This window comes from Octopus sinensis, linkage group LG3 (assembly GCF_006345805.1).
Source record: "Octopus sinensis linkage group LG3, ASM634580v1, whole genome shotgun sequence".
Classification (NCBI taxonomy): Eukaryota; Metazoa; Mollusca; class Cephalopoda; order Octopoda; family Octopodidae; genus Octopus; species Octopus sinensis.
In genome coordinates, this window is record NC_042999.1 from 125,272,121 (window position 1) to 125,297,120 (window position 25,000).

Genomic DNA, 25,000 nt, shown 5'->3' on the forward strand with positions numbered 1-25,000 from the left:
CGGCACTGGTGGTAGCAGTTGTGGTAGTGATGCTTTCACGTGTTTTTTCATTTGTACTGTTTTCGTCGATCTTGCTGTAGTTGACATTCCATTGTTGTTCACACATTTTCTGCTAAAAAAGAGTGCGAAACTAGGTTAACATGAAATGAAAGTAAATTGTCCGAACAAAATGAAAGTAATTTGCGATAGAAACTAAAGGTGATAACATTGACATTCCATAATTTCATGTAAATAATATATATTTCTTTACTGCCCACAAGGGGCTAAACATAGAGGGGACAAACAAGGACAGACAAAGGGATTAAGTCGATTACATCGACCCCAGTATGAAACTGGTACTTTATTTATCGACCCCGAAAGGATGAAAGGCAAAGTCGACCTCAGCGGAATATGAACTCAGAACGTAACTGCAGACTAAATACCTATTTCTTTACTACCCACAAGGGGCTAAACACAGAGAAGACAAACAAGGACAGACAAACGGATTAAGTCGATTATATCGATCCCAGTACGTAACTGGTACTTATTTAATCGACCCCGAAAGATGAAAGGTAAAGTCGACCTCGGCGGAATTTGAACTCAGAACGTAACGGCAGACGAAATACGGCTACGCATTTCGCCCGGCGTGCTAACGTTTCTGCCAGCTCGCCGCCTCATGTAAATAATATATGTAACATAACGAATGTATGGAACATTCATTTAATATAACATGAATACTGTACATATATTTTATATAATAAGTCATTGATGCATGAAATAAGGTTCTCGAATAGCTTTTCTCATCTCTAAATTTGTTTGGCTACACATGCTCATAAAGATATGATGTAAATAAATCATCACTAGTCCCACATTGTCGCCTTAGTTTCTTCTCGGCGAATATCCATCACCCTTCTATAGTCTGTGTGTGGATGTTGTCATCATTTGGATCAACAAAATTGAGTGAATGGTTGACTACTTTACAAGTAAAGTTGCCGAGACATACATAAGAAGCACAACTATCAAATATCAAACGCGTTTATGAAATTTTGGTATTACATTTCCGTTTTCTATCTCAATTTACTTTAATTTTGTATAGGACAATTTAGTTTCAATTTTTTACCATTGCAAACTGCATGTTAACTGGAAATCGGCAATGTATTAGTAGTTTGAACAGCTACCTGCACCCTGGATTTGCGAAGCCATGTTAAATAAAAAAAATTAATTAAACTCAGTTTAAAAGCTTCAAAATATCCCCGAGAAGCCGAAAACTTCGTAAAGCCAACTAACCTCGGAGGATGCTGGTTGGTTCAATAACAAAATTGCACAACAAAAACCAAAATCACTCTCTTTAAAACAACGAAATTCAATAATAGCTTACGAGCTCCTAAACGACGTCTTTCTTTGCAAACACAACGAATAGGCACAAGGCTTGAAATTTTGAGGAAAGAGTTAGTGCTCAACTGGTGCTTATTTCATCGACCCTGTGCGTCTCTACTTTCTGGATTCAAATCCTGTCAAGATCTTGCTTTTCAGCTTTCCGCGTTTGATAAACTAAACTCACACATCCAATCCCATTTACTCACCAATATAGATTCGTACATGTTTGAAAACATTATTGTCTGTTTGTTCATGTGGACTCATGCACTGAGGTTACGGCATCTGCAAAGATCAGTTGAAGAGAAGTTCATATGGGCATTCATTTGTAAAGAAGGCGTCATCATACATTATGTCATTGGCAAAGTAGAAATTATGGATAAAACATACACCAAGGATAGAAGTTTAGCACAGGAATATTGTCAGGTGTAGTCCACTGACTGGATAGTGAAGCCAGTGGTCTGGTGCCCCTTGCATATTGCAGGAGAGTTTAATGGATGGCAAGAGCTATGGTGGTCCGTGGGTTATACTGGGCTGCGACGAAGATACATTAAAAAGACCATTGTAGAGCAATTTTAACTGAATTCTGGAAATTTTTGACATGATAGTGCTACAGAGAAACAATTCCTGTTGATGACAAAATATACAGGTACAACAGTTCGAGTGACAAAATATGTTTGAGAGTCGGTGGAGCAGATGAAACGCTTATAAGGTCTTGTCGGCTGTTCTTGACTCACCTGCATGGGTCATGTGAAACGAATCCAGTTACCACTGGATTCATAGTGAAATTTCTGCCGCTGCCTTGCTTTGATTAATAAGGTCAAGCTGTATTTTTGTGCCTGGTGGATATAACAAAAGAGGGATTGCGGTGGGAGAGATCTAAATATTTGAAGTCAAGGAGTGTTTCCCTTTCCAAATAACCCTTAAATGTCTTCTTCCAAAATCACTTGAATTAGGTGAGGATGGAGCATGAAGTTCTAACCTCCTGTAAATTTTATGGAAGTTGAAGGGTGTCTGTGGATGGACAGTTCAGCTCTCAGATTTCTCATTGGAGCTTGCAACAGAGAGAACGCACGTTCCTTTGTGTTAGGGATCATTGTCTACTGCTATGGCCTCACGTATGCAACTGTTCCCTATTGCTGGATATTTTTATCATAGCTCATTGCAACAACAATCTTGGTTCCTTTTTTTTTTCCAATGTTATTCTTTTGATTCCCTTGTGGCAAATGAAGAAATTATAATAAAATTTACTACTACTATTACTAGAAGTACTATTATTATTAATTCTATTATTATTGATATTGTTTGCCATGAACGGACACCATTAACAGAACACCTGGGAAAAAATTGGATTTTAACATATTCACATAACGGAAATGAGGTTTTCGATTTATTTTGCCAACAAACGGCGTCAGGAAATTTGAACAGCCATTCCATTATCCTGGTTTAAAAAAGTATCCGGTTTTTGACCATTTTTAATGATATTATGTTCAAATGGCCACTTCAGGGAAACGAAGAGAACCACAAACGCTATAGCAACGAATACGCCCCCAATAGTTTAAAAGATTTTAAAAAAAGAGAACACCATGAAAAAATTATAGCAATTAAACAAATGCTTCTATGTTGTGTGAAGGACTTTAAACCTGTGTTTATTGATAATTTTTATTTCGCGACATCAAAACCTATTTTCTTTCTCCTTTCCTTTATAGCATATCATTTGCTGATTGTAGAGCAGTGTTGTATTTGGTAAGAGCTCTAGATTAGGCAAATTTGTTTCTTTGCGTTCTGAAGAGAACATGCCTACTTATCTGTTCCATTAAAAACATCAAGGAAAACTTTTCCTCTCGAATCAGATGTCACCTTGGATGAAATTTTTTTTTTATCTGATACTAAGATTAATTCATTTGGTCGACATACTGCTCCAGGTGTTGAATTCATTGCTGGTTGCATGATGAATCTCCTGGCTGAGTGTGTTCGTATTGAAGCTAGCAATCTACATTATTCAAGATTTTTGTCGGCAAATATGTTCAATTGGGATCAGTACTTGAGTGTGCATGGCAAAAGTTTTTGGCTCTTCTTTGCTTGAATGCATTACATCTGTCATACTGTTCTAGTGTCAAAGTTGCTGAAGACTGGATGGTGAACAAGCACAGAAAATTGTAGCATAGAAGTTCTCATTTTATTTGTAGACTACTAGACAACAGAAGTCTTCCAAGTTCCCATTCCAACCTGCATCGTCTTCTAAGAAGCATCTCCTCTGACAAGTCCGACAGTTGCACAGATATAACAAGCGACAGTTTTGAAGTCCTGGAATGAGGTTGGAACATGAATATCGTACAGGAGTTGTCTGAGATTTAAATAATGTTTTTAAAGTTCGTCATTTAAAAATCATATCTTCAAAATGTTAGTATGCAGTTTCAAATATCATAGAAGATAGAAAAAAATTTTTTTTTCATTGTTTCCCCTTGTACATATTGCTATCAAATCTGGTCTACTTAAAATGCTCTATCAGTATCTAACAAAACCCACAAGACAAGTTTATTTCACGCAAACTCACACAGTATATATTGGTTTCATATTTTGGCGCAAGGCCAATAATTTTGGCAGAGAGGATAAATCGATTACAACTGGTACTTATTTTATCGACCCTGGAAGAAATGCCAATTCTTACACAAGGCCAGCAAGTTCAGGCCGGGAACTAGTCGATTACTTGTTTTACCGACCCCGAAAGGATGAAAAGCAAAGTCGATCCTGGCGGAATTTGAACTTAGAACATAAAGACAGATGAATTACTGCTAAGCATTTTGCCCGGCGTGCGAACGATTCTGCCACTTCATTGCCTTATTTATATACAGTAAATATTGGAATGCTGTCGTTATTAAAATTCATTATTTAAAAAGTCATAGCTTCGAAAAGTTATTATGCGGTCTTATACTATAGATTTTTTTAAAATACTTTTTCATTGTTTTATGATTAAAATTATTTAAGCTTCTAAAATACTCAAGCATTGTGCCATGTGAACACAATTTTTCAGTAGCGGTTCGTTTATAAGCACTGCAGAACTGCAGCACCTCCTATTTACACTCGATATTATCGATAAAATTGAATATAATGAGTCCTTTGTTTTTAAATTCTTTCTTTATACTTACTTGTACATTATATTATCCTTAAGCTTAATGTCAGTAGCCATCCCCTAGTTTATGAACTGTGCGCTTCATAGTTCCAGCGACGCGGTGTTTGGCTGTTGTGCGCATGCTCAAATGTCCGAGATGGGAAGCTGCACGCTAGGGAGAGAGAGAGTGCTGTGGTTCACGCAGTTCCGACCCTGGTGTGCTGGCGAAAGGTAGTGTTTCTTTCTGATTCCGCGTGTGTTGTGCTTAAAAGCGTGTTTATATTCTTGAATGTGATAAAGTGTAGAATTAGATTATTATCTTGTTGCTGCCAGGATTTGAAAAGTATTTACGCAATATTAAAACAACGGCTAAAAATTTTCTGAAGCAGCACTCTCACTAATTTTATCTACAAGCCGCCACTGATTTTAAATGTATTCAAACATTATAAAAAATAAGTTTGATTTACAGAGTATAAAACCTAAGTATTTGAGAATTGTAAACCAATGTAACAGGAAACGACAAGAAAATGTTTTGCTTTTTTTTTTAACTCTGTTGATATTTGAAATCGCGTATTAACTTTTTGAAAATTTGCATTTTAAATCTGGAATTCGAATAGCAACTGCGCTCCAAATATATATATATATAATCGATACATTCTCTCTTAGAGCGGTGAGTTAGTTAAATTGGTATTGCACCGGACAAAATACTTAGTGGTATTTCTTCCGACTTTACGTTCTGAGTTCAAATGCTGCTGTGGTCGACTTTGCCTTTCATCCTTACAGGGTCGATTAAATAAGTACCAGTTACGCACTGGAGTCGATATAATCGACTTAATCCGTTTGTCTGTCCTTGTTTGTCCTCTCTGTGTTTAGCTCCTTGTGGGTAGTAAAGAAATAGGTATTTCTTCCAACTTTACGTTCTGAGTTCAAATGCTGCTGTGGTCAACTTGATTTTCATCCTTTCGGAGTCGATGTGATCGACCCGGTTAAGCACTGGGTGTCGATGCAATCGACTTACTCGAAACTGTGGGCTTCTTGCCAAAATTTGAGGCCAATAGGTATACTCCCTTACACACACACCACACACACACACACACACACACACTCTCTCTCTCTCTCTCTCTCTCTCTCTTTTGTATATATGAGAAAGTGTACTTGTGTGTGCGGGAGGGAGCGATTAAAGGAAGATTGAAGGTGAAAGGAGAACAGTGGTGTGACAAACTGACAGCCTATCTGTACATCACACAAACACTCCAACTCTGTTGCTACTCCATCACTACCCTCTTTTTTTTCCGGCTCAGGCAGCGATCTCAGAAACGTTAGATCGTTGGAAAAATACCTTATGCTATTTCTTCCGGCTGTACTATGTTCTGATTTGAAACTCAACAGATATCAGCTTCGGCTGTCATCCTTCCAGGATCGATAAAATAAAGGATCAATCCCTCACTGGATCGAAATAACTGAATTCTCTCTGCTGAAATTGCTGGCTTTGTTCCTACTTTAGAACAACAATAATAATTCCAGCTCTTTACATTCTGAGATCAAATCATACCGAGGTCAGTTTTGTTTTTCATACCTCCTGGGTGGATAGAAAAAAGTGCCTATCAAATACAGGTTTGAAGTAATTGAATCTACTCTCCGAAAATTGCTGTACCGATGTCTAAATTAGAACAAATGTAATTCCGGCTCTTTTCGTTCTGAGTTCAAATCCCAACGTGGTCGATTTCGCCTTGTATTTTTGGGAGGTTCGATAAAATAAGGTACGGATCAAGTACGGGTCGATGATACCAACTGATACTCTTTCCCTCAAAATTACTGGCCTTATGCCTAAATCAGAAACAATTATTATTGAAAGCGGCGAACTACCAGAATCGTTTGAGCATCAGAATTAATGTATTGTAGCATTTGTTCCAGCTCTATAAGTCTAAAACCCGCCGAGATCATCTTTGCCATTCATCCTTTCGGGGTCGATAAAATAAAGTAGTAGTCAAGTACTAATCCCTTTCTCCCTTAAAACTGCTGGCATTGTGCCTTAACTAGAAGCTATTATATTATCAATATCTTTTCTCCTTTCCATATTTCGTCTCGTCCGCGAACCCCCTCCCCCGCCTCTGCCCCATTTGGAGGGGTGACCTGACAGAGTTTTGCCGGTTAAAGAGGCTAGTCGTTGCTTATGTTGACATTCAGACACCTCGTGTGTTTTCCTCGTGTAAGTAAACTGGAGTAAGAAAATACAAACATTGGTAATCTTTAATATAAAGCTTCTACATTCAGATAACAACGAATTCAACAAGTTTATCTTTATACGTGTGTGTGTGTGTGTGTGTGTGTTTAGCTTTATTAAATGTCTATATATTGCTCGAGACTGTGCTGCGAGTATGGGTGGGGTTAAGTGATACAATACACACACACACATATATATTATCACTTTACCTCACCCATATATTTATACATAGATGTGAGGTGTGAAGATGTATAATCGGCTGAATCCGTTTGGTAAAGTGGATCTCCGTCGTTTTCGACGAGGAGCATTCAGCTGTCTGATCAACTGAATTCTTAGTCATTGAATTAATAATATTTTAGTGGTTGGGAGTGAGTATTCCTTAGACATGTATACTCTGAACGTAACACTGTGTGACGAGGACGAACCTTTAAATTCAAATTACAACTACAGTTCATCCAACGAGCTTACTTTCACACTATTTCCACCTACATCAGTAGTTTTCAATTGGAGTCCATATGGCCCCTAGGGAGGTTCATATAAGATTTTGTTGTTAAAATTTATCCGCAATAAATTGGTTATACATCTACAATACAGAAAATATTTTAACCACCTGTTTTATACATTTTCTAATATTTACGCTGAGGTTTTAAACATCGAATTGCTAGGAGGGTCCATCCGAGTAAAAAGGGAATCAAAGGGGTCCACAAGTAAAAAAAAAAAAAAAATTGCCCGACACACTGATCTACATGGTTTCACTGTCAAGGGCTGATAAAAGGTGTCATGCAGTGGGATCGAAACTGGGACCTTCGGACTGCCAAGCGAAATTCTTAACCATTCAGCCATGCTACATAAATATTTAAAAAAAAAAACAGGTACAACGTCGATTTCCCTAAATCTTTGGTTCCCAAACCTTTTCTGGATAACCGAGTTTAATACCCACTAAATTAAATATCAAATTAACTTAAATAACACTTTTGTCGTTGGATAGTAACTGTTATTTCCTATTTGCTTGCCCCTAGAAAGTTTGAAAAATGGCTATTTCCTTCAAACTTTGCTTTTGTTAAATATATTCAAACTCCCAAAGAATCCCTTTCAACACATGACTATGATGCTCTCCCCCACTATTCCTGGCCATGATCAGAGACGCATACATTGACAGCCTCTAAGGGACATGCTCAAACGGTTGGTCAAACTACTGACAAGCAAATCTATGGTACTGAGCAAAATATTTCCTATAAGGATATTTTTGCTTCAACAACTCAGAGCTGAATTTGTCTGGAATGTAATGGAAAGTAAGTCAGTTTCAAAACATTGATGTCCAGGTCACAAACGCAAAGTTTGAAGGGAATAGTAGTCATTTCCTTTGACTTCACACTTACAGACCGAAGACGAAAAAAAAAATTTAAATACAGGTACCTGTACATTAGTGCAGATTATAAGAGGTTCCGGACCATCATCTGGTGCTGTGTCTGTATATTGTTGATATTCGCATTACCAACTTCGGAATTGTTAAAGGTAAAGACAGAAGTACTATGATGAAGTCACCACATTTTGTAATGCATCTTGGGTTGGCATTATGCAGTTTTGCCCATTCCACGTCAGTAGCTAGGGGAGGGGTCGAGAGGCGGTCAGCCCCCAAGCGACGCTTTTATGAAAGTGACACTTTGGGCTCTAATGTATAAACCTATGTAGGCTGTATAGAAATAAAAAATGTTTCGATTTTGAGCAACTATTCGCCGCCTACTCCATTCGCTAAAAACTTGAACTCTGAATGCGCACATCCTTCAAGTAGCAGTCAAATCACAATTATTGCCTTAAAAAATGAAGGATACGTTGGATAATTAGTTGGAGATACAATATGTTTGTGTGGGAAGGTGGAAGGGTCACGACTGGAATTCATTTGGTCATAGATCTGCTCGAACGCTACTGACCTGGAGCTATATAACATTATCAACGATTAATTTTAAGTATTTATATGAATATATTAATTAGGTTAATTCTGATAGAAATTTAATTTAAGTTCTTTGTTTCCTTTTTTTTTTTACCATCTCAGACACTGGTGACGTGAAGGAAAGTTAGTACTTATAGTAATAAAAGAATCGGTTTTGTAGATGCTACAACCGCAGTTTGTTTATACTTTTATCATAAATGGCTAGATGGTCATAGATCAGCTTTTCTAACAGTGATATTTTAGAGAGAGAGAGAGAGAGAGAGAGACTATGAATGGCAGGCAGAAGCTTTGGTCCATCGGCCCACCTCTGTCTCTCTTTCCTCTCTGTCTCTTACCTCTCTCTCTCTCCCTCTCTCTCTCACACACTCTCTCTCGACCAGGCACCTTGAGAATACAGAATACTTATTGAAGTGTTGGTTTGAGCTGATTCGAAGCGAAACAAACACACATACACACGCTAGTATTGACATTTAATAAACCTGTGCATATATAAATATCCACACATATAATTGTCGATTCACGGAGAAATACCCTCGGACTATCAACTACGTTATGTATACATCACAGTACATAAACTGGCAGGACAACACTACAGCCGCTCTTTTATAAACAGATAACTCGTTATACTTAATTTACTATCTCGCGGAAGCTGTCCCAATAACAAAAACACACCCTGGATTCCTTAAAGCCATGTTGGTTAATTTGGACCAACTGTAAGAGTCAGAAGACGGAGAAGCAAAATTCCACCGAAGAAAACGAGATGGAACAGAAAAAAAAACACACTAAGACAAAAAAAATGTCAAAGCCTCCACCAAAGCTAGTAACACCGACATACAACCTGGTAGGCAGTCTTGATCATATCACTTTTATTTAGTCTGTATGCAAGTGTTTATCTTTTGTAAATTTCGGACAGAATATTCAGGTCCGACGATAAGATAAAAATGTAAATTACACAGAAAGATAACCAAAATATTCCTTTGTGCGACTGTGACCGTATGACAACCCGTTTCGTGTATGTGTGTACGCATGCATGCATAAACCTTTTCGGCACCGCTGCATATCTCTCTTTCTACCTTTCTCTTTAGCTATCTCTTGATCTATCAAAGCTGTGTGTATGTTTGCGTGTGTGTGTGTGTGTGTGTACGTGTGTGTATGTGTTTAGATTTTTTCAAGCAAAATTACTGCGTTCGGGTATCGAAGAAAATATAAACATTCGCTTTTTTTATACTTGTTTGTCAACTTCTTTCTATTTACACAATTTTTCAGTGTATTTTATACATACATACACACACACGCATATACATACACACACACACACATACATATACACACACACACATACATACATACATACATACATACATACATACATACATACATACATATGTGTTATCTTGTCTATGTGTCTATGTATCTGATGTGTGTGCGTGCGTGTAGCTAAAGATGTACATATGTATGCTTAGGGTATGCTACTACTAATACATTTCTACGCTCCTTCACACATGCACTATTTATAAACATTCTATACTGTCATACATTCACATGTCCGTTAATTTCTACTGTTTTGTATATACTACAATGTTCAGTACACACATACCGTTTCAATTCTCTGATGTAGAAAGAGGAATGCGAAGTCCTAGGTCAAACGCGATTTATGTAGGCCCGTTGTCAAGAGATTTCTGTCGTGACTACCCTGTCTTTCATTCAGACGTATTATATGAAGGGCTACATACATTATCCAAACAGCCTTTCCTTTTTCACAATAGTAGATGTGATTTGAAAGAGATTTGGCTGCAATTTCTAGCAGGTGGAGTGGCTATGTAGAGGATCTGTCGGTGGCTCTTATGTATGTGTATGCGTGTGTTTATATACCTATGTGTATGAACCTGTATATGTTGGCTCGTATGTATGTATGTGTGTGTGTGTGTGTGTGTGATGAACCTGTATATGTTGGCTCGTATGTATGTGTGTGTTTGCATGCATATTTTTCTTGGCTTTATTTTTCGAATTTCTCACCAATGGAAAAAGGGCCGGTTCTAGACTAGAAACCACGAAGGCTCTTCCACTTGAAATTAGACATTGTTAACAGAATAGTCTTATTTATTGTCTGTCTGTCTGTATTCATTCATTCATCCATCCATCCATTCGTTCCAGAGATAAAGTGTCGTTGACGGAGTACTACAGTTTCGCGCTCGAATCCAATCAGTGACGAGTCAACATAAAACACGTTTTTACGTCAGGTGGAAGGGTAGACGAAACATTATTATTAAATAGTTTAATATATACAGTGGCAAAAAAAGAATGTCAGCCGGTCCCTCACCAGTCTCGCAATCTAGGCTGGAGAAATAAATCACCTGAATGAATTAACACTTAAAGGACTTGTTTCATCCACACTCACAAAACCACATTTACACAACTACATTCTCACACAGAAAACTGCATTCACGCAACCACGACCATATTCACATTCACACACATTCAAGGACATCATTTAATATGTTCAAGTGTATAGGCATTTTACATTTCAGCAGTGTTAGTTTGTATTGTGGTATAACAGGTGGTGGTGGATCGTTTTGTGATAGATCAGCCCTTGATTTTGTTCAGAATTATTGTTCAAACGCATTCCAGTTGTGACCATCGAATATATTATCGAATGTACCCGCGATAGCTGTTGTTGATGTTGCATGGTCTTAGGCCAGCCCTTGACTGAGCAGGTAGTCCCATTGATCAAAAACATTCCAACCGTAACTATCCCGTCTTTTTTGTAGAGTTGTGTACTACTACTAATACTACTACCACTACTATATTGTTTAATGTCCTTTATTTAAGATATTAACGGTTTTTGAGAAATATTTTAACTATTCAGAGTAGCCAAAGCGACTACGTAGATTCCCTCGTTGGATCGCCGCTCTTGTAGTTATTCTTGTGTGGCCCTGAATTACTTCTAACTGGTCATGCGGAGCTATGTGCAAAAACATCCCAGCTGTAGTCATCCGTCTTTTTTCTTATCTAAAACAATGCGATCCGATGTTTTGTATCTCTATTTTTAGGACGGTAGGGCGTGATTCTAAAAAAATTTATTGTATTACTTCTATCAGGTAGCAAAGGTGCTATCATATTCCACCTGTTGCTCCTGTATCATTTTCCACTTTGATATCATTGCTGGTAGTGCTTTGCCCGACCACTAATTTTAATTGACTATCGCAGAGCACATGATAAGCCACGAAATGGCTTCATTTACCTCAGGAAACTTACTGTATCATAACTTTACTTTTTTTCTATCTCTTTTTCTCTCCCCCTCCTCTTTATCTCTTTCTCACCTTTCTCTATATATGTATGTGTGTGTGTGTGTGTGTGTGTGTGTATTTATTTTGGGAATATTGGATCTCAAGGTAGAAGATTAAAGCTGTAAATAATAGCGTGTAAGTATTGGATTAAAAAGAAACCTTTGGATAGAAAAGTCGAGGGCTGGTCGTGGAGACTTGGGTTCGAAGTTCACGGACAGCCTTTACCTTTTTCATCTAAATGGTTGTTTTTTTTTAACTCAATAATTTACACGCTATTATTTATAGCTTTATTTTAAGCTTCGAGAGCCAATGTTCCAACAAAGAACTAATTGACGGTTAAAGTTTATAAATTTATATACGTCAATGCACGCGCGGACACACACGCGCATATTCTAGGAAAAACAATCCAAAGAGCTAAAATACATGAATACTTGCTAATGACTTGATGAGTATGAAACCACTTAAATTCGAATACGTATTTTGAATATCTGTTTACACATAAGTATATATTGTATATATTAACATAACGTATGTTTCTTTGTGTATGTAAACACACAGACATGTTTATATTTCTATAAATTATTTCTGCATGTGTGTGTGCGTTTTGTTTGTTTTTACTTATAGTTTATTATATATTAAACACCCAAACATTATTTGAAGTACCACTCATTAAAGTTAAGTGGAATATCACAATTATTTTTACAAGGAAAATGGTTGACAGTCACTTCGAAGTTTCACTGGTCCTTGATTTCCTCAGACTGCCTGACGGATCCCACCGACTGGGAAAGCTTCGAAGTCAATGTCCACCATTTTTCCTATATGTAGTGTGTGTGTGTGTGTGTGTTTGAGAGAGAAAGAGAGAGAGTCGGGTGTAGTCCTACTACACGATACCTTGGGCAAATATCATCTACTATAGCCCCGGGTCGACCAATATCTTGTGAGTGAATTTGGTAAAGGAGACTATGCGGAAGCCAATTGTGTGTGTTTTGTGGCTGTGCCTCCCACCACTTGACAACCGATATTGGTTTGTTTACGTCCCTGCATCAAGCTGTTCAGCAAAGATACCAAAAGAATAAGTATCAAACTTAAAATTAAGAAGTACTGTAGTTGATTTATTCGACTAAACTCTTCAAGGTGGTACCCGAGCAGACCAATGACTGACACAACTAAAAGCTAATAAGTACATACATTAGTGGTGATTCCTACATGAGTGCGAGTCATGCAATGCTGACCTAAAATAAATGAATGTATTTAAATAACAATCACGACACCCGGAAAGAGGGTACTTACATGCACAACGTACCCTTCTTCAATTTCATGCCTTTAATCTTTAAAATTGCATGTCCTGTCTTTAAGAAGCAGGGTTGCTTTTCTGGTAATTGCCTCTATCATCGCTTCCCCTATTGCTGATACGTTTGTTTTGTTTTTGTTTTTTGGTTTTTTTTTGGGGGGGGGCAGTAACACCAGGGGCAAGCATAGTTATGTGGTTAACAAGCTCGCTTTGCTACCACATGGTTTCGATTTCGGCCCCGCTGCGCGGCACTTTGAAGCAAGTGTTCTCAACTATAGCCTCATGCCGATCAATGCTCTTTGTGAGCGGATTTGATAGACGGAAACTGAAAGAAAACTCGTATTGTGTGTGCGTGTGTGTGTGTGTGTGTGTGTGTGTGTGTGCATGCGTTTGCGTGTGTGTGTGTGTGCATGCGTTTGCGTGTGTGTGTGTGTGTAAATGTCCTCTCATACCGCCTGACAATCAGTGTTGGTTTGTTTACGTCCTTGTAAATTAGCGGTTCGACTGAAGAGACTGGCAGAATACGTACCAAACTTAATCTGGTACCAGACTGAAATCGGTTTGTTCGACTAAAACCCTTCAGTGCGGTGCTCCAGTATGGCCGCTGTCCAATGCCTGAAACAAGTAAAACGTGTGTGTACATAGATGATGTAATAGTCTGCTGGTTTAGAATGCTATTCAGCGGTCACTTTAGCCAGAACTTACCATTAGATATAAATGACATAATGAGATTGCTTATTTAGATCTTTCTCTGTGTATGTGTGTGATTATGCAATTTCAGAACAAGTTAGAAACTGTTCTGGATTTCAACCACTTGTGCACTGCGTACTTAAGTGCATTTGTGGTGTGTATATGTGCAAATGCGAACACTCCTCCCCCATCTCTCTCTCTCTCTCTCTCTCTCTCTCTCTCTCTCTCTCTCCCTCTCTCTGTCTCACTCACACACAGACACACACACACAAACATGCTCACATATTGATTCTGTATTCTTGATAAATTTGTATGCAGATTCGCACAGATTCTAGCGTTTGTCCATCTTGAGACAAACTTGGGTTGATATACTGTGCTCTTTCTTATATACTTTAGTTTAGAATATAACAACTCCAGTACTCACTACTTTGACAGACGAAAAGAGAGAGAGAGTGTGTGTGTGTGTGTGTGTGTGTGTGTGTGTGGAGCCTAGTTAGTACTTTGATGGGTGACCACTTGAGTGACCACTTGGGAAACCCAAGTGTTGTATGCATCTCACATTTTCAAGGTGGTGACCAAGCATGGTTGCAGTCAAATGACTGAAACAAGTAAAAGGTAAAAGATATATATATATAAGCACTAAATTGGAGCCGACAGGTGCATTCTGAGCTAAATGATTTTAATGAAAACTAGGTTTAAATCGTTACAGATGTAGCAATTAATCGTTTTTAAGTGTGACATTTTTGTTACTGTTATTCTTCCTTCTATACTGTTTAATCTTGTTTAACAACTGTGCACCGCTATTTTGTGGAAGCAGTACTACCTTACCAATAACCATTTAGCAATGGTTGGTCCAAGAATTTAATACATCAGTTTGTCTTTGAATTGAAACGTTTCCGATTAAACTAAGTAAATATCTTGATCGTTTTGATACGCAGTTAAATAAGTTGATGTCTGGAAATCAATATGTTGCAATATATAAATCTTACGCAAGCATGGGAAGAAGTCTGGGAGTTGAAATATGTTTATAAACAGTAGACAGTCTTTGAGATAACGAAGTGTGTTACAAGACCTTTAAAAACTTTCAGCAGTCCTCTGTTTATATGACATGTCTCTTCTCTTCGGGTAAGGGTGTATTTGTTGAGGCGTTTATTTAATGAAATACGAACTATTTCGTTGAGTAAAGGCTTCGCTACCTAAGAAACTAAACGTTGTGCTGTGTTCTCGCCTGTTTCGGTTTGTATAAAGCCAATATCACAGTAGTTCCTCTTTTGAAGCAAGTCCGAGATATTTTACTGGTATGCTCCCAGGAAATTGTTTACACTTTTGCAATATTGTTGGAGAAAGATACATTTGCAGACAGAATTTCCTGCAAAACAAAAGCAATTTTGACATTAAATATTGCTTCCTCGTTTGGTACAAAGTAAACGGCTTCGTTGTGTGTATCTTTGATCATAACGAAGGGAACAAAATTTTAATGGATTAAAAGATATTATTCAGTCCAGCCATACATATGAACTTGTGTGCAAATAGTTTTATTACGAACAACCAGAGTCTAACGAAAGTAGTGGTACTTCGGTAAAAGCCATCTAAATTTGAATAAGCTTGTATTGCTCAGTACTATCTTAAACAATTTAAATTTCCCTTTCTAGGAAAGAAAGATTTCTGCTCGTAACGTCTTCAAACTTAAAGCTTAGTAGCTTCTCAAATTTCGTCAGTTTAGTAAAATGTACGTTTGTCATGAATTATCTAACAGCGAATGAAGAATTATAAGGAATGGTGTCTGATTCGGCGAAATCATTACAGTGTCGGACAAAATGCCCAGCGGTATTTCATCCTTTCACAGCCTTTCATCCTTTCAGGGATCGATGTAATCGACAAATCCCTTCTCTCTAAAATTACTGGCCTTGTGTTGAGATAAGAATCATTAGCACATCGGGAAAAATGTATAGCGCTATTTCGCCCGTTTTTGCATTCTGAGTTCAAATTCCGCTGAGGCCGACTTTGCCTTTTATCCTTTCGGGATAGATGAAATAAGTACCAGTTGAACATCGGGATCGATAAAATAAGTATCAGTTGAACATCGGGATCGATAAAATAAGTATCAGTTGAATATCGGGCTCGATGTAATCGACTATCCCACTTCCCAAAAAGTTCCAAGCCTTGTGCCTTTAGTAGAAAGGATTATTATTAGCTGTAGTGGTGATGGTGATGGTGGTATTCGGGACATAACGGGGGACTACAGAATCGCGCGATCTTTCGGTACTAGATACATAGCTGTCACTTATAAACCCACGTGGGTTTATTTACATTTCTGAAGAAAAAAGAAACCGTCCCCCCCACCCTAACCCTAACCCCACATATATAAAAAAAAAGAAATTTTACGGAAAGTGACGATCTTCTTAAAATGTAAACAAATACACGTGATATAAACGGTACTCGTATCGAAAGAATGCCCAGAATCGTTACAGCGTTGGACAAAATGCCTTGCAGTATTTTAACCCTTGGCATTCTCAGTTCAATTCTCAGCGAGGTCGATTTAACCAGCCCTACTTACCCCCAAAATTTGTGGCCTTATGCCGAAGTTAGACGTCAATAATTATGATGGTATTGGTCGTGTTTTTCTTCCTCACCATATATCCTTGTCTCCAATGCATACACACGCGAGCGGCTGTACAATCCTACACTGCATGAACCACTGCTAACTGTATCAACTTATATAACTAATATGGTCGTAAATAAATTCTTACTAACAGCATCTCTTTCTATTTACTTGCCCAACCCATTAACCGAACCTTGATAAAAGTTGACTCAAAGATACCCGCGTGCGCTTCTATCCAGGCATTACTTGCATAATTTTCTTCTTTTATTACTAATGTATGTATGTATGTATGTATGTATGTATGTCTGCATGCATGCATGCATGCATCTATCTATCTATCTATCTTCTGTTTTTAATCATTTAAATTCTCCCTCTGGAAGAAGGAGCTGGTTTCTAACAAAGATAGAAAGCTCCATCTTTGGAATGTGGATACCGGAAACTTTGTCACATTTTAAACCTGAGAAAAGTCTTGCATTGTTTTACGCTTCCGCTTACAGATTTTATTTCTAATGTGCGAATCAATTGGTTGATATCTTTCTCTGAAAATCCAAGCTTATCCAGACTGACAGGTATTTGCTTTCAAAACCAAGTGTTCCAATTATTAATGATATAAATGTAAATTTATAATCCGGATATTGAAGCTGGCGGTTTCGAAGCAGTTGTCCATAGTAATCTTCTTTCTCTTTGATTTTCAAAAGGATATTCACATCAGCAAGACAGCTGATCGCTATGTCTGTACGTATGTATATATATATATGCATGCATGTATGTACGTACGTATGTATGTATGTATGTATGTATGCATGCATGCATGCATGCATGCATGTATGTATGTATGTATGTATGTATGTATGTATGTATGTATGTATGTATGTATGTATGTATGTATGTATGTCTGTATGCATGCATATATATATATATATATATATAACGGGAAGCTTTATGAAAATAAACAAAAGACGAAGGCAGGTGGAAAACAAACGACAATTGTATTAGTATGGCGCTCAGAAATATAAATAAAACAAGTCTTTAACGTTTCGAGCCTACGCTCTTCACAGAAAGATCACAGAGAGAGAAAAACACAGAAAGAAGAGAGAAAAAAAATGCGTGCAGTAGCTAACGAATCAACATGGCGATCTGATTTCGGCCAGAGGTCAAAGATCAAACATGAGACGCGAGAGGCGAAATAAGGGAGATAATAGGGTTGATAAAAGGGGTTGAGGAACCAGCTAAAAGAGCGTGGGAGGGGTCTGGATGTGTGTATGTATAGGGTTGGTGTATGTATTAGTATGTATAAGGGTGTGTGGTTGGGTGTGTGTGTATGAGAGAGTATTAGTGCGTAGGATGGTCTGGACGTGCGTATGTATGGGGTGGTGTATGTATTAGTATGTATTAGTATGTATTAGTACGTATTGGTATGTATAGGTGTGTGTGGGGTGTGTGAGAGAATATAAGTGCGTATGCGGGGTCTGGACGTGTGTATGTATAGGGTTGGTGTAAGTTAGTATGTACTAGTATGTATTAGTACGTATTAGTATGTATTAGTTGGTGTGTGTATTGTATGGCACATCATATGTGATGTGATGTGTAAAGTCATGTGGTGTAGTGAGGAGAAGAGGGGGGGGGGGGAAGAGAGGGGAGGAGAAGGGGGAAGAGGAGAGGATGGGGGAGAAGGAAGGGGAGAGAGAGGAGCAGAGGGAAGGGGAAGAGGGAGGGAGAAAGAGGGAGAAGGGAGGGAGTAGGGGTGAAAGGATGAAGGACTGAAGAAGTAGGGGTCGGGGGGAGAAAGGATAGGTGAGGAGGGGGGGGGGGGGGTTAGATGAGGAGGGGGGGAGAGTTTAGACCAAATGGCGTATAAGAGCGAAGAGAGAAGATATTCCTGTTCACGGCGCAAACGGGAATCCGGATGGCCTCTGTGTAAGGACAAACCGAACACAGATAGGTGTTGCAAGGAGTGACCGGGGAGCGGAAATGGCGTGAGACCGGTGTGTCGTTCGCAAGGTGGATGTCACGAAGGTGTTCCGCGAACCGGTCAGCCAAGCGGCGTCCCGTTTGTCCGATGTACAAGGAATTGCAGAGAGACAAGAGATATATATATATATACACACACACATTTATAAATGTGTGTATATATATGCCTGTGCGTGCGCGCGTGTGTATATATATATATTATGTGTGTGTGTGTGTGTATATATATATATGTATATATATATATATATATATATATATATATATATGTTGCCAGCCTCGCCTGGCACCTGTGCAGGTGGCACGTAAAAAGCACCCACTACACTCACGGAGTGGTTGGCGTTAGGAAGGGCATCCAGCTGTAGAAACATTGCCAGATAAGACTGGAGCCTGGTGCAGCCTTCTGGCTTCCCAGATCCCCGGTCGAACCGTCCAACCCATGCTAGCATGGAGAACGGACGTTAAACGATGATGATGATGATGATGATTATATATATCCTTCGCTGATGAAGTCCACCTGGCCTGCTAACAAAGATTATTTTTAAAAATTAACTCCTTGGTATTATCTCCCTTGTCTTTGAAAGTCGCCAAGGTATTGTTTTCTTTCATTAGAAGGCAAATTTCAAGTAATTGTTTGTTTGTTTGTTTTTTTTTTGGTAGGGGTTGGGAGCTGATATTTTTTTCATATATCACCCCTTAAACATATATATGTGTATGTATGTGTGTGTATATATCTAGGTAACTTGGCTTGCTGTCTGTCTTCTTTCCTCCCTTTCAACATACCATTCCATATCTTGCGTACATGCACACACACCCTTAGTAAACTACTTAAATTACTTCTGTTGTCTATTGTGCTCTGAATTCAAAGAAATGGGGTGTTGATTGAAGATACATCACTGAATAGAATATCACTTGTCTCGTCACATGGTGACACTCGCCAGACTTCACCCTGAGATCAACCCATTCTCCTTCATCCCTTATTATTTAAAGTTTAACACGTTCAACCGTATGTCTGAACTACTTTTGAGGCGTTCTATGACACGCGGTCTGCGCTTTATCCTTTATTCACAATTAATTTACATGCATGTGTGTACACGCACCTACGCACAGTTACGTCTTTATCTTCTTGTTTCGGTGCTCTTCAGCCTGCCTCGTCGTTACTTTTTCTGCATTTATAGGCGCAGGAGTGGCTGCGTGGTAAGTAGCTTGCTTACCAACCAAATGGTTCCGGGTTCAGTCACACTGCGTGGCACCTTGGACAAGTGTCTTCTACTATAGCCTCGGGCCGACCAAAGCCTTGTGAGTGGATTTGGTAGGCGGAAACTGAAAGAAGCCCGTCGTATATTTGTGTGTGTGTGTGTGTGTGTCTGTGTGTGTGTGTGTGTGTTTGTGTGTCGGTTTTTGTCCCCCCAGCATCGCTTGACAACCGATGGTGGTGTGTTTACGTCCCCGTGACTTAGCGGTTCAGCAAAAGACACCGATAGAATAAGTACTAGGCTTCCAAAGAATAAGTCCTGCGGTCGATTTGCTCGACTAAAGGCGATGCTCCAGCAAGGCCGCAGTCAAATGACTGAAACAAGTAAGAGTAAAAGAGTATTTAGTTTCTTACTGCAAGGTTCTGGGTTCGATTCACTCCAGGGTTTCGATTTGGCCTGTTATCATTCTAGAATACAAGCATCACCGTCTCTCTCTCTCTCTCTCTTCTATCCTCTGTGTGAGAACACACACACACACACACACACACACATATATATATATATATATATATAATATATATATATATATATGAGAGGGTTGATAGGTGATAAGGAGAATATAATTCCAAGTTTGTGAATGTGGGTGTCATTGAGTCACCTTTGGGCTAGGTGTGGATGGTCTATAGGCTTGGCAACTGGATAGAAACAAGATGGATTATATGCGCAATCTGCACACCTGTAGTAAGAGGGTGTCGGTTCAGAGCTTATTTCTAAACAGCACACACGCACACGTGTGTATATGTATACATATATATATATATGTGTGTGGTGTGTGTGTGTGTGTGAGTGTGTGTATGTGAGTGTGTATGTGTGAGTGTGTGTATGTATATATGTGTGTGTGTGTGTGTACAGACAGACAGACAGACAGATGGCGGTGATGAAGCTGAGTGGTAGGAAATCTGTAAAGAATCCTGGTTCTTTAATAAGCATTAAACGTGTCTTTTTCTATATTTTCTGTTTCTCTCTCTCTCTTCTCTCTACTCTTCCCCCACTTTACGCGTTATTCAACCTTTCTCTTTAATTATCTCATTACTATGTTGCCATTCTGTTTCGTAACAAACGCGGAACTTTACTCTATAAAAAAACAAGCTGAAATTATGCATTGTTACAGTGTGTAGGCATATACAATACGTATGTGCATCTTACCTGTGTGTATTTGTGGAATGGTATATATATATATATATGTACGCGCGTGGGCAGATGTAGAGGCAGGCGGTTGTTGATAAATGATGATATCACACAGCCTATGATGTCATTGACAGCCAGCCGGATACACTAAAACTTTTATCGATTTTTATTTCACCTTCATTTGTAGAAGTTTACTTTTTCAGTCTTTCTCTTCGCGTTGCTCTCTTTTCCATCATTTGTGGGAGGATATTTCAGATGACTCAATATCCCCACCTCTCTCTCTCTCTCTCCTCTCTCTCTCTCCCCAACATTTCGGATGTCTGTTGGACGCCTGTTACTAAGCACACTTCTCCGTCCCTGTTAGATCTATTAATATACATTTGAGCTATTGGACGAATCTAAATGTTGTCACCAGCAAAATCTCCATCGAATCCCATTCGGCTGCCTTCTTAAAAAGAGAACTCACTGAGTGATCTAATTCTTACATTATATCTGAAATAGAAATATCAGGATGATCATGGCTGGAACATCTTTGATTATAAGTTTATTCTGGAGATAAACGGCATTAATATACACAATAGAGTTTTATCATCACCACAGCTGGCTTTCTCTTTACCTTCATTCATCAAAAAATACACACACACACACACACACACGCACGCACAAACACACTTGTCATCTTGCACACACACACACACACACACACACACACACAGGCATTCCCTTTTTTTGGAACTCTCTTGCATTATAAAACCATTTTTCAACTACCTCCAAATTCTGTTCTTTTCAACATGTGATCTCTTAAGCACCACCAGCTCAAATATTGTCTCCTCTGTCTTCCCTCCTTGGGATCTTTCCTTCTCCTTGTTTCCGACGAAGAGCTCCGCTCGAAACGTTAAACCCTCCTTCCCTTCTTTCCTGAGCGTCAAACTTTAATTGTTCCACGTCCTGCGTTGCTGTGTTTTTTTTTTCTCTTTTTTTCTGTGTTTTCTTGTTTGGATTAACTATATATATATATATATATATATATATATATATATATATATATACTCAGAGAGATAGAAGTAACTATATAGTCGGTCAAAGGCTGTCACACACACACAATATAAAGCAGAAGCAGTTCATGTTACTAAAAGTTTAAAAATCACTTTTATATACTAAAAAGCCGATTGGGTTCCTTTTCATCAAACATGTCTGATTTGTACAACAGCCTTACTCGATGTGAGAACTGCTTCGCATCGTGTGTGTGTGAGAAATGTTTTTTGAAATTCAAGTTATTTTTTTCTTTAAGCATTTTTCTGTAGGATTTTACACCGACTATATTAACCACCGTGTTCAGCAATCAAGAGAGCCTCTATGTACTCGCTCGACCTGATAAATGTAGCATCCCATCTTCAAAAACAAATATGTACTGGATTCTTCTGCACAAGGGAAAAAGAAAAACATGATGGTCACAGCTGGAATGCTTTTGATCATAGGCCTGGTTGATCTAGTTGGACATAGGGTTAAGCAACATAATCGCCAGTGGTAACACTACAACATTTGGTCGAATTAGTTGTTTAGTTTCAGACTAATCGAGTTGTCCTATAATCAGTGGCGTTCCAGCCTTGGCAGTCCCATCCTTTTCCCGATCATTATGTATATAGGACTACACTATCCAGGGTCTCTCTTTGAAGATTGTAGGATGAAATAAGAGGGAAATTTGGCTGCTGTTTCTAACAAACCCATCACGTAAAGACTCCATCATTGGTTCAAGTAGCCTAATTAGTTGTTGTTATTGTTTTTTAGTCCATATCACTCCTGATAGAACAGATCTGTAATCAAAGGCGTTCAAGCTCGACCATCCCGGTTTTGTAGGGATACTTAGGACTACATCAAGGCAGAGTCGCAAGCTATATACTCTACCAAACATCTGAACTCCTTGACTTGAGCTTCACCACTGAATGAAATTTAATGTCTTACTCAGTCAGGATCCACATCATACCAAAACAAAAAGGCACAATAGGCACAATATTCTTCTATATTTACAAAAAACATAAGGAGGCCATTACTAGAATACATTTTATTTATAGGGCTGCTCAATTGGAGCTGATCTGGAGCTAAAAACCACTACCACCGACAACAGCAACGTTGTTTGTCCATGAACATAATAAAAAGAAATCATTATTAAAGCGATAACCTCTGTTATTTACAGTTTAACTTGCCAAACTCGTAGGAATAATTTAATAAAATGCTTCGGTTGCTAGCAACGAAGATAGATCTTGTCAAAAACAATGTCCTATTAACGAAAGTGTTAAATGCCTCTCGTGTTATTCTTAAGGTTAATGTTCAAACTAAACCAATGGTGGCGATCTGGCAGAATCGTGAGCATGAAGCACTTTTTCCCGTCTATGTGTCCTAGGTTCAAATTCCGCCGAGGTCGACTTTCGAAGTCAATAAAATAAGTACCAGTTGAACACTGAGGTCGATGTATCCGACTAACCTCTCCCATTAAATTTCAGGCTTTGTGCTAATAATTGAAAGGAATATTAAATCTAAGCCTATTTATTAATCTGTATGACTATGGCTTATTCATCTGTTCACTTCTAAACTGTAAATGCACTGTCATCTTCTCTTCATCATTATTATTGTCGTTATCATGATAATTGTCACCATTATCGTAATCATCCTTATAATCCTCCCCATCTTCATCGTAAAGATGATTGCCAGCTCATTATACCTATACTACAGCATATACAATCAAGTCCTACCGTTGCAATGGGGGAACAATTGTAATTATTTTAATAAGCAAATATCAACATTTTTGAATTTGTAAACACTTTTACGATCAATATAGATCTTTTAGATCGGCTTTTGCTTTCAGTAACACGGAAGAGCAATTTCATTTATCTTATCTCTCTTAACTATCTATATACTCATGTAATTTTTATATACATAAATTTTAAGCAGGCGAATTTGTGAAGTCGTTAGGGCACTAGGCACATCGTTACACGGTTTTCGATATTTTTAGTTACGATAGCTCCTAGATCAACTTTGCTTTAAATTCTTTTGTGGTCGATAAATAAAGTGACAGTCTTCTTTCCACCTTTATCTCTAAAAAAATCGATTGTGGACAGATTTGGATATACTTCACTAAATCATGGCACAGATACGCTGTATATCACCGCTGTGTATCTAAGACTACGTCAGTTGGGGGTTTATAAGAATTATATAATAGATTACTTATGTAGTTGACAGAAATAGTAAAAACTCGTCAAACGGACTGTACTTGTTCTTGGGTGGTAGATTTCATGCACCACCCACTTGAACAACATCGCCTAGCCCTTAAGTATCTTTTACGGGATCTGCTCTGTTACAATATTAGAGCCAGAGAACTAGTCCTTCACGAACTGTAATTTCTCCGTTTTCTTCTCGAACACCATGAACGCTACCTTTTCTCCTCTGAGTAAAGAACAAAGCAATCTAGGTTTATATTATCCAATGTATCCGCTCTTTTTAGTACAGTATCATTTAATGGAAACTCAGCAGTCATTAGCACCTTCATTAGCTCATGGCAGTTTTGACAGATGAATCTAAAATGGTCGTTTAATGTGGAAATTAAGATTTTTACCCAAGCTTGTTATTTCTGTCTTTTATTCCAATTTGTTTTTTGGGGGGTTTTTTTCATTCAATAAAGAAAGAATTCCCTTGGCATATATGGAATAAATTGGTTCCCAATAATATTTTTGCCCTCCGGTTTATATAAATATTTGTGTGTTGGAAGTGATAAAAAAAAATCTAGCGTACTAAAATTTCTCTAAGAAATCTACATAATTGGTATATGGATGGTTAATCAATAATTGCAAACAAACGAACTAAAAATAATTGTGATTCTACAGGCTTTTATCCTAAGCAGATGTTCCTTATGGCAATAAGAGATATAACACTAAATAACTTCAATGAAAAGCAATCTTGAAAGTTTTACTCTCACTAATGAGGGTAAAAAAAATTTCTTGCCCCTATCCAAACCAAGTATCTTTCCTTTCTAGTCTTAAGGGTTTTCTAATTTACAATATGAAACATGAATTTACCAATGATAAAGATCAATTGCCTATGGCATGTTGCTGCAGATCCTGGCATTCCAACCATCTATCGATAT

General features: G+C 38.2%; 1 protein-coding gene across 6 annotated transcripts in view; it reads left to right on the forward strand.

The window, feature by feature from the left end:
- LOC115209130 (ras-related protein Rab-1D) overlaps nt 1-25,000 on the forward strand; it is a 174,627-nt gene that overhangs the window by 95,446 nt on the left and 54,181 nt on the right. Inside the window, exons 1-2 of one of the 6 annotated variants that reach the window (XM_036501261.1) lie at nt 11,118-11,222; nt 11,327-11,384. The exons of 3 other annotated variants lie outside the window; for them this stretch is intronic. In XM_036501261.1, coding sequence (XP_036357154.1) covers nt 11,137-11,222; nt 11,327-11,384 — 144 coding nt within the window. In that variant the 5' untranslated portion in view covers nt 11,118-11,136. Of the gene's footprint in view, nt 1-9,012; nt 9,482-11,117; nt 11,223-11,326; nt 11,385-25,000 lie in introns of those variants that run through there. 2 more of the 6 variants (XM_029777276.2, XM_036501263.1) reach the window with 2 other exon arrangements.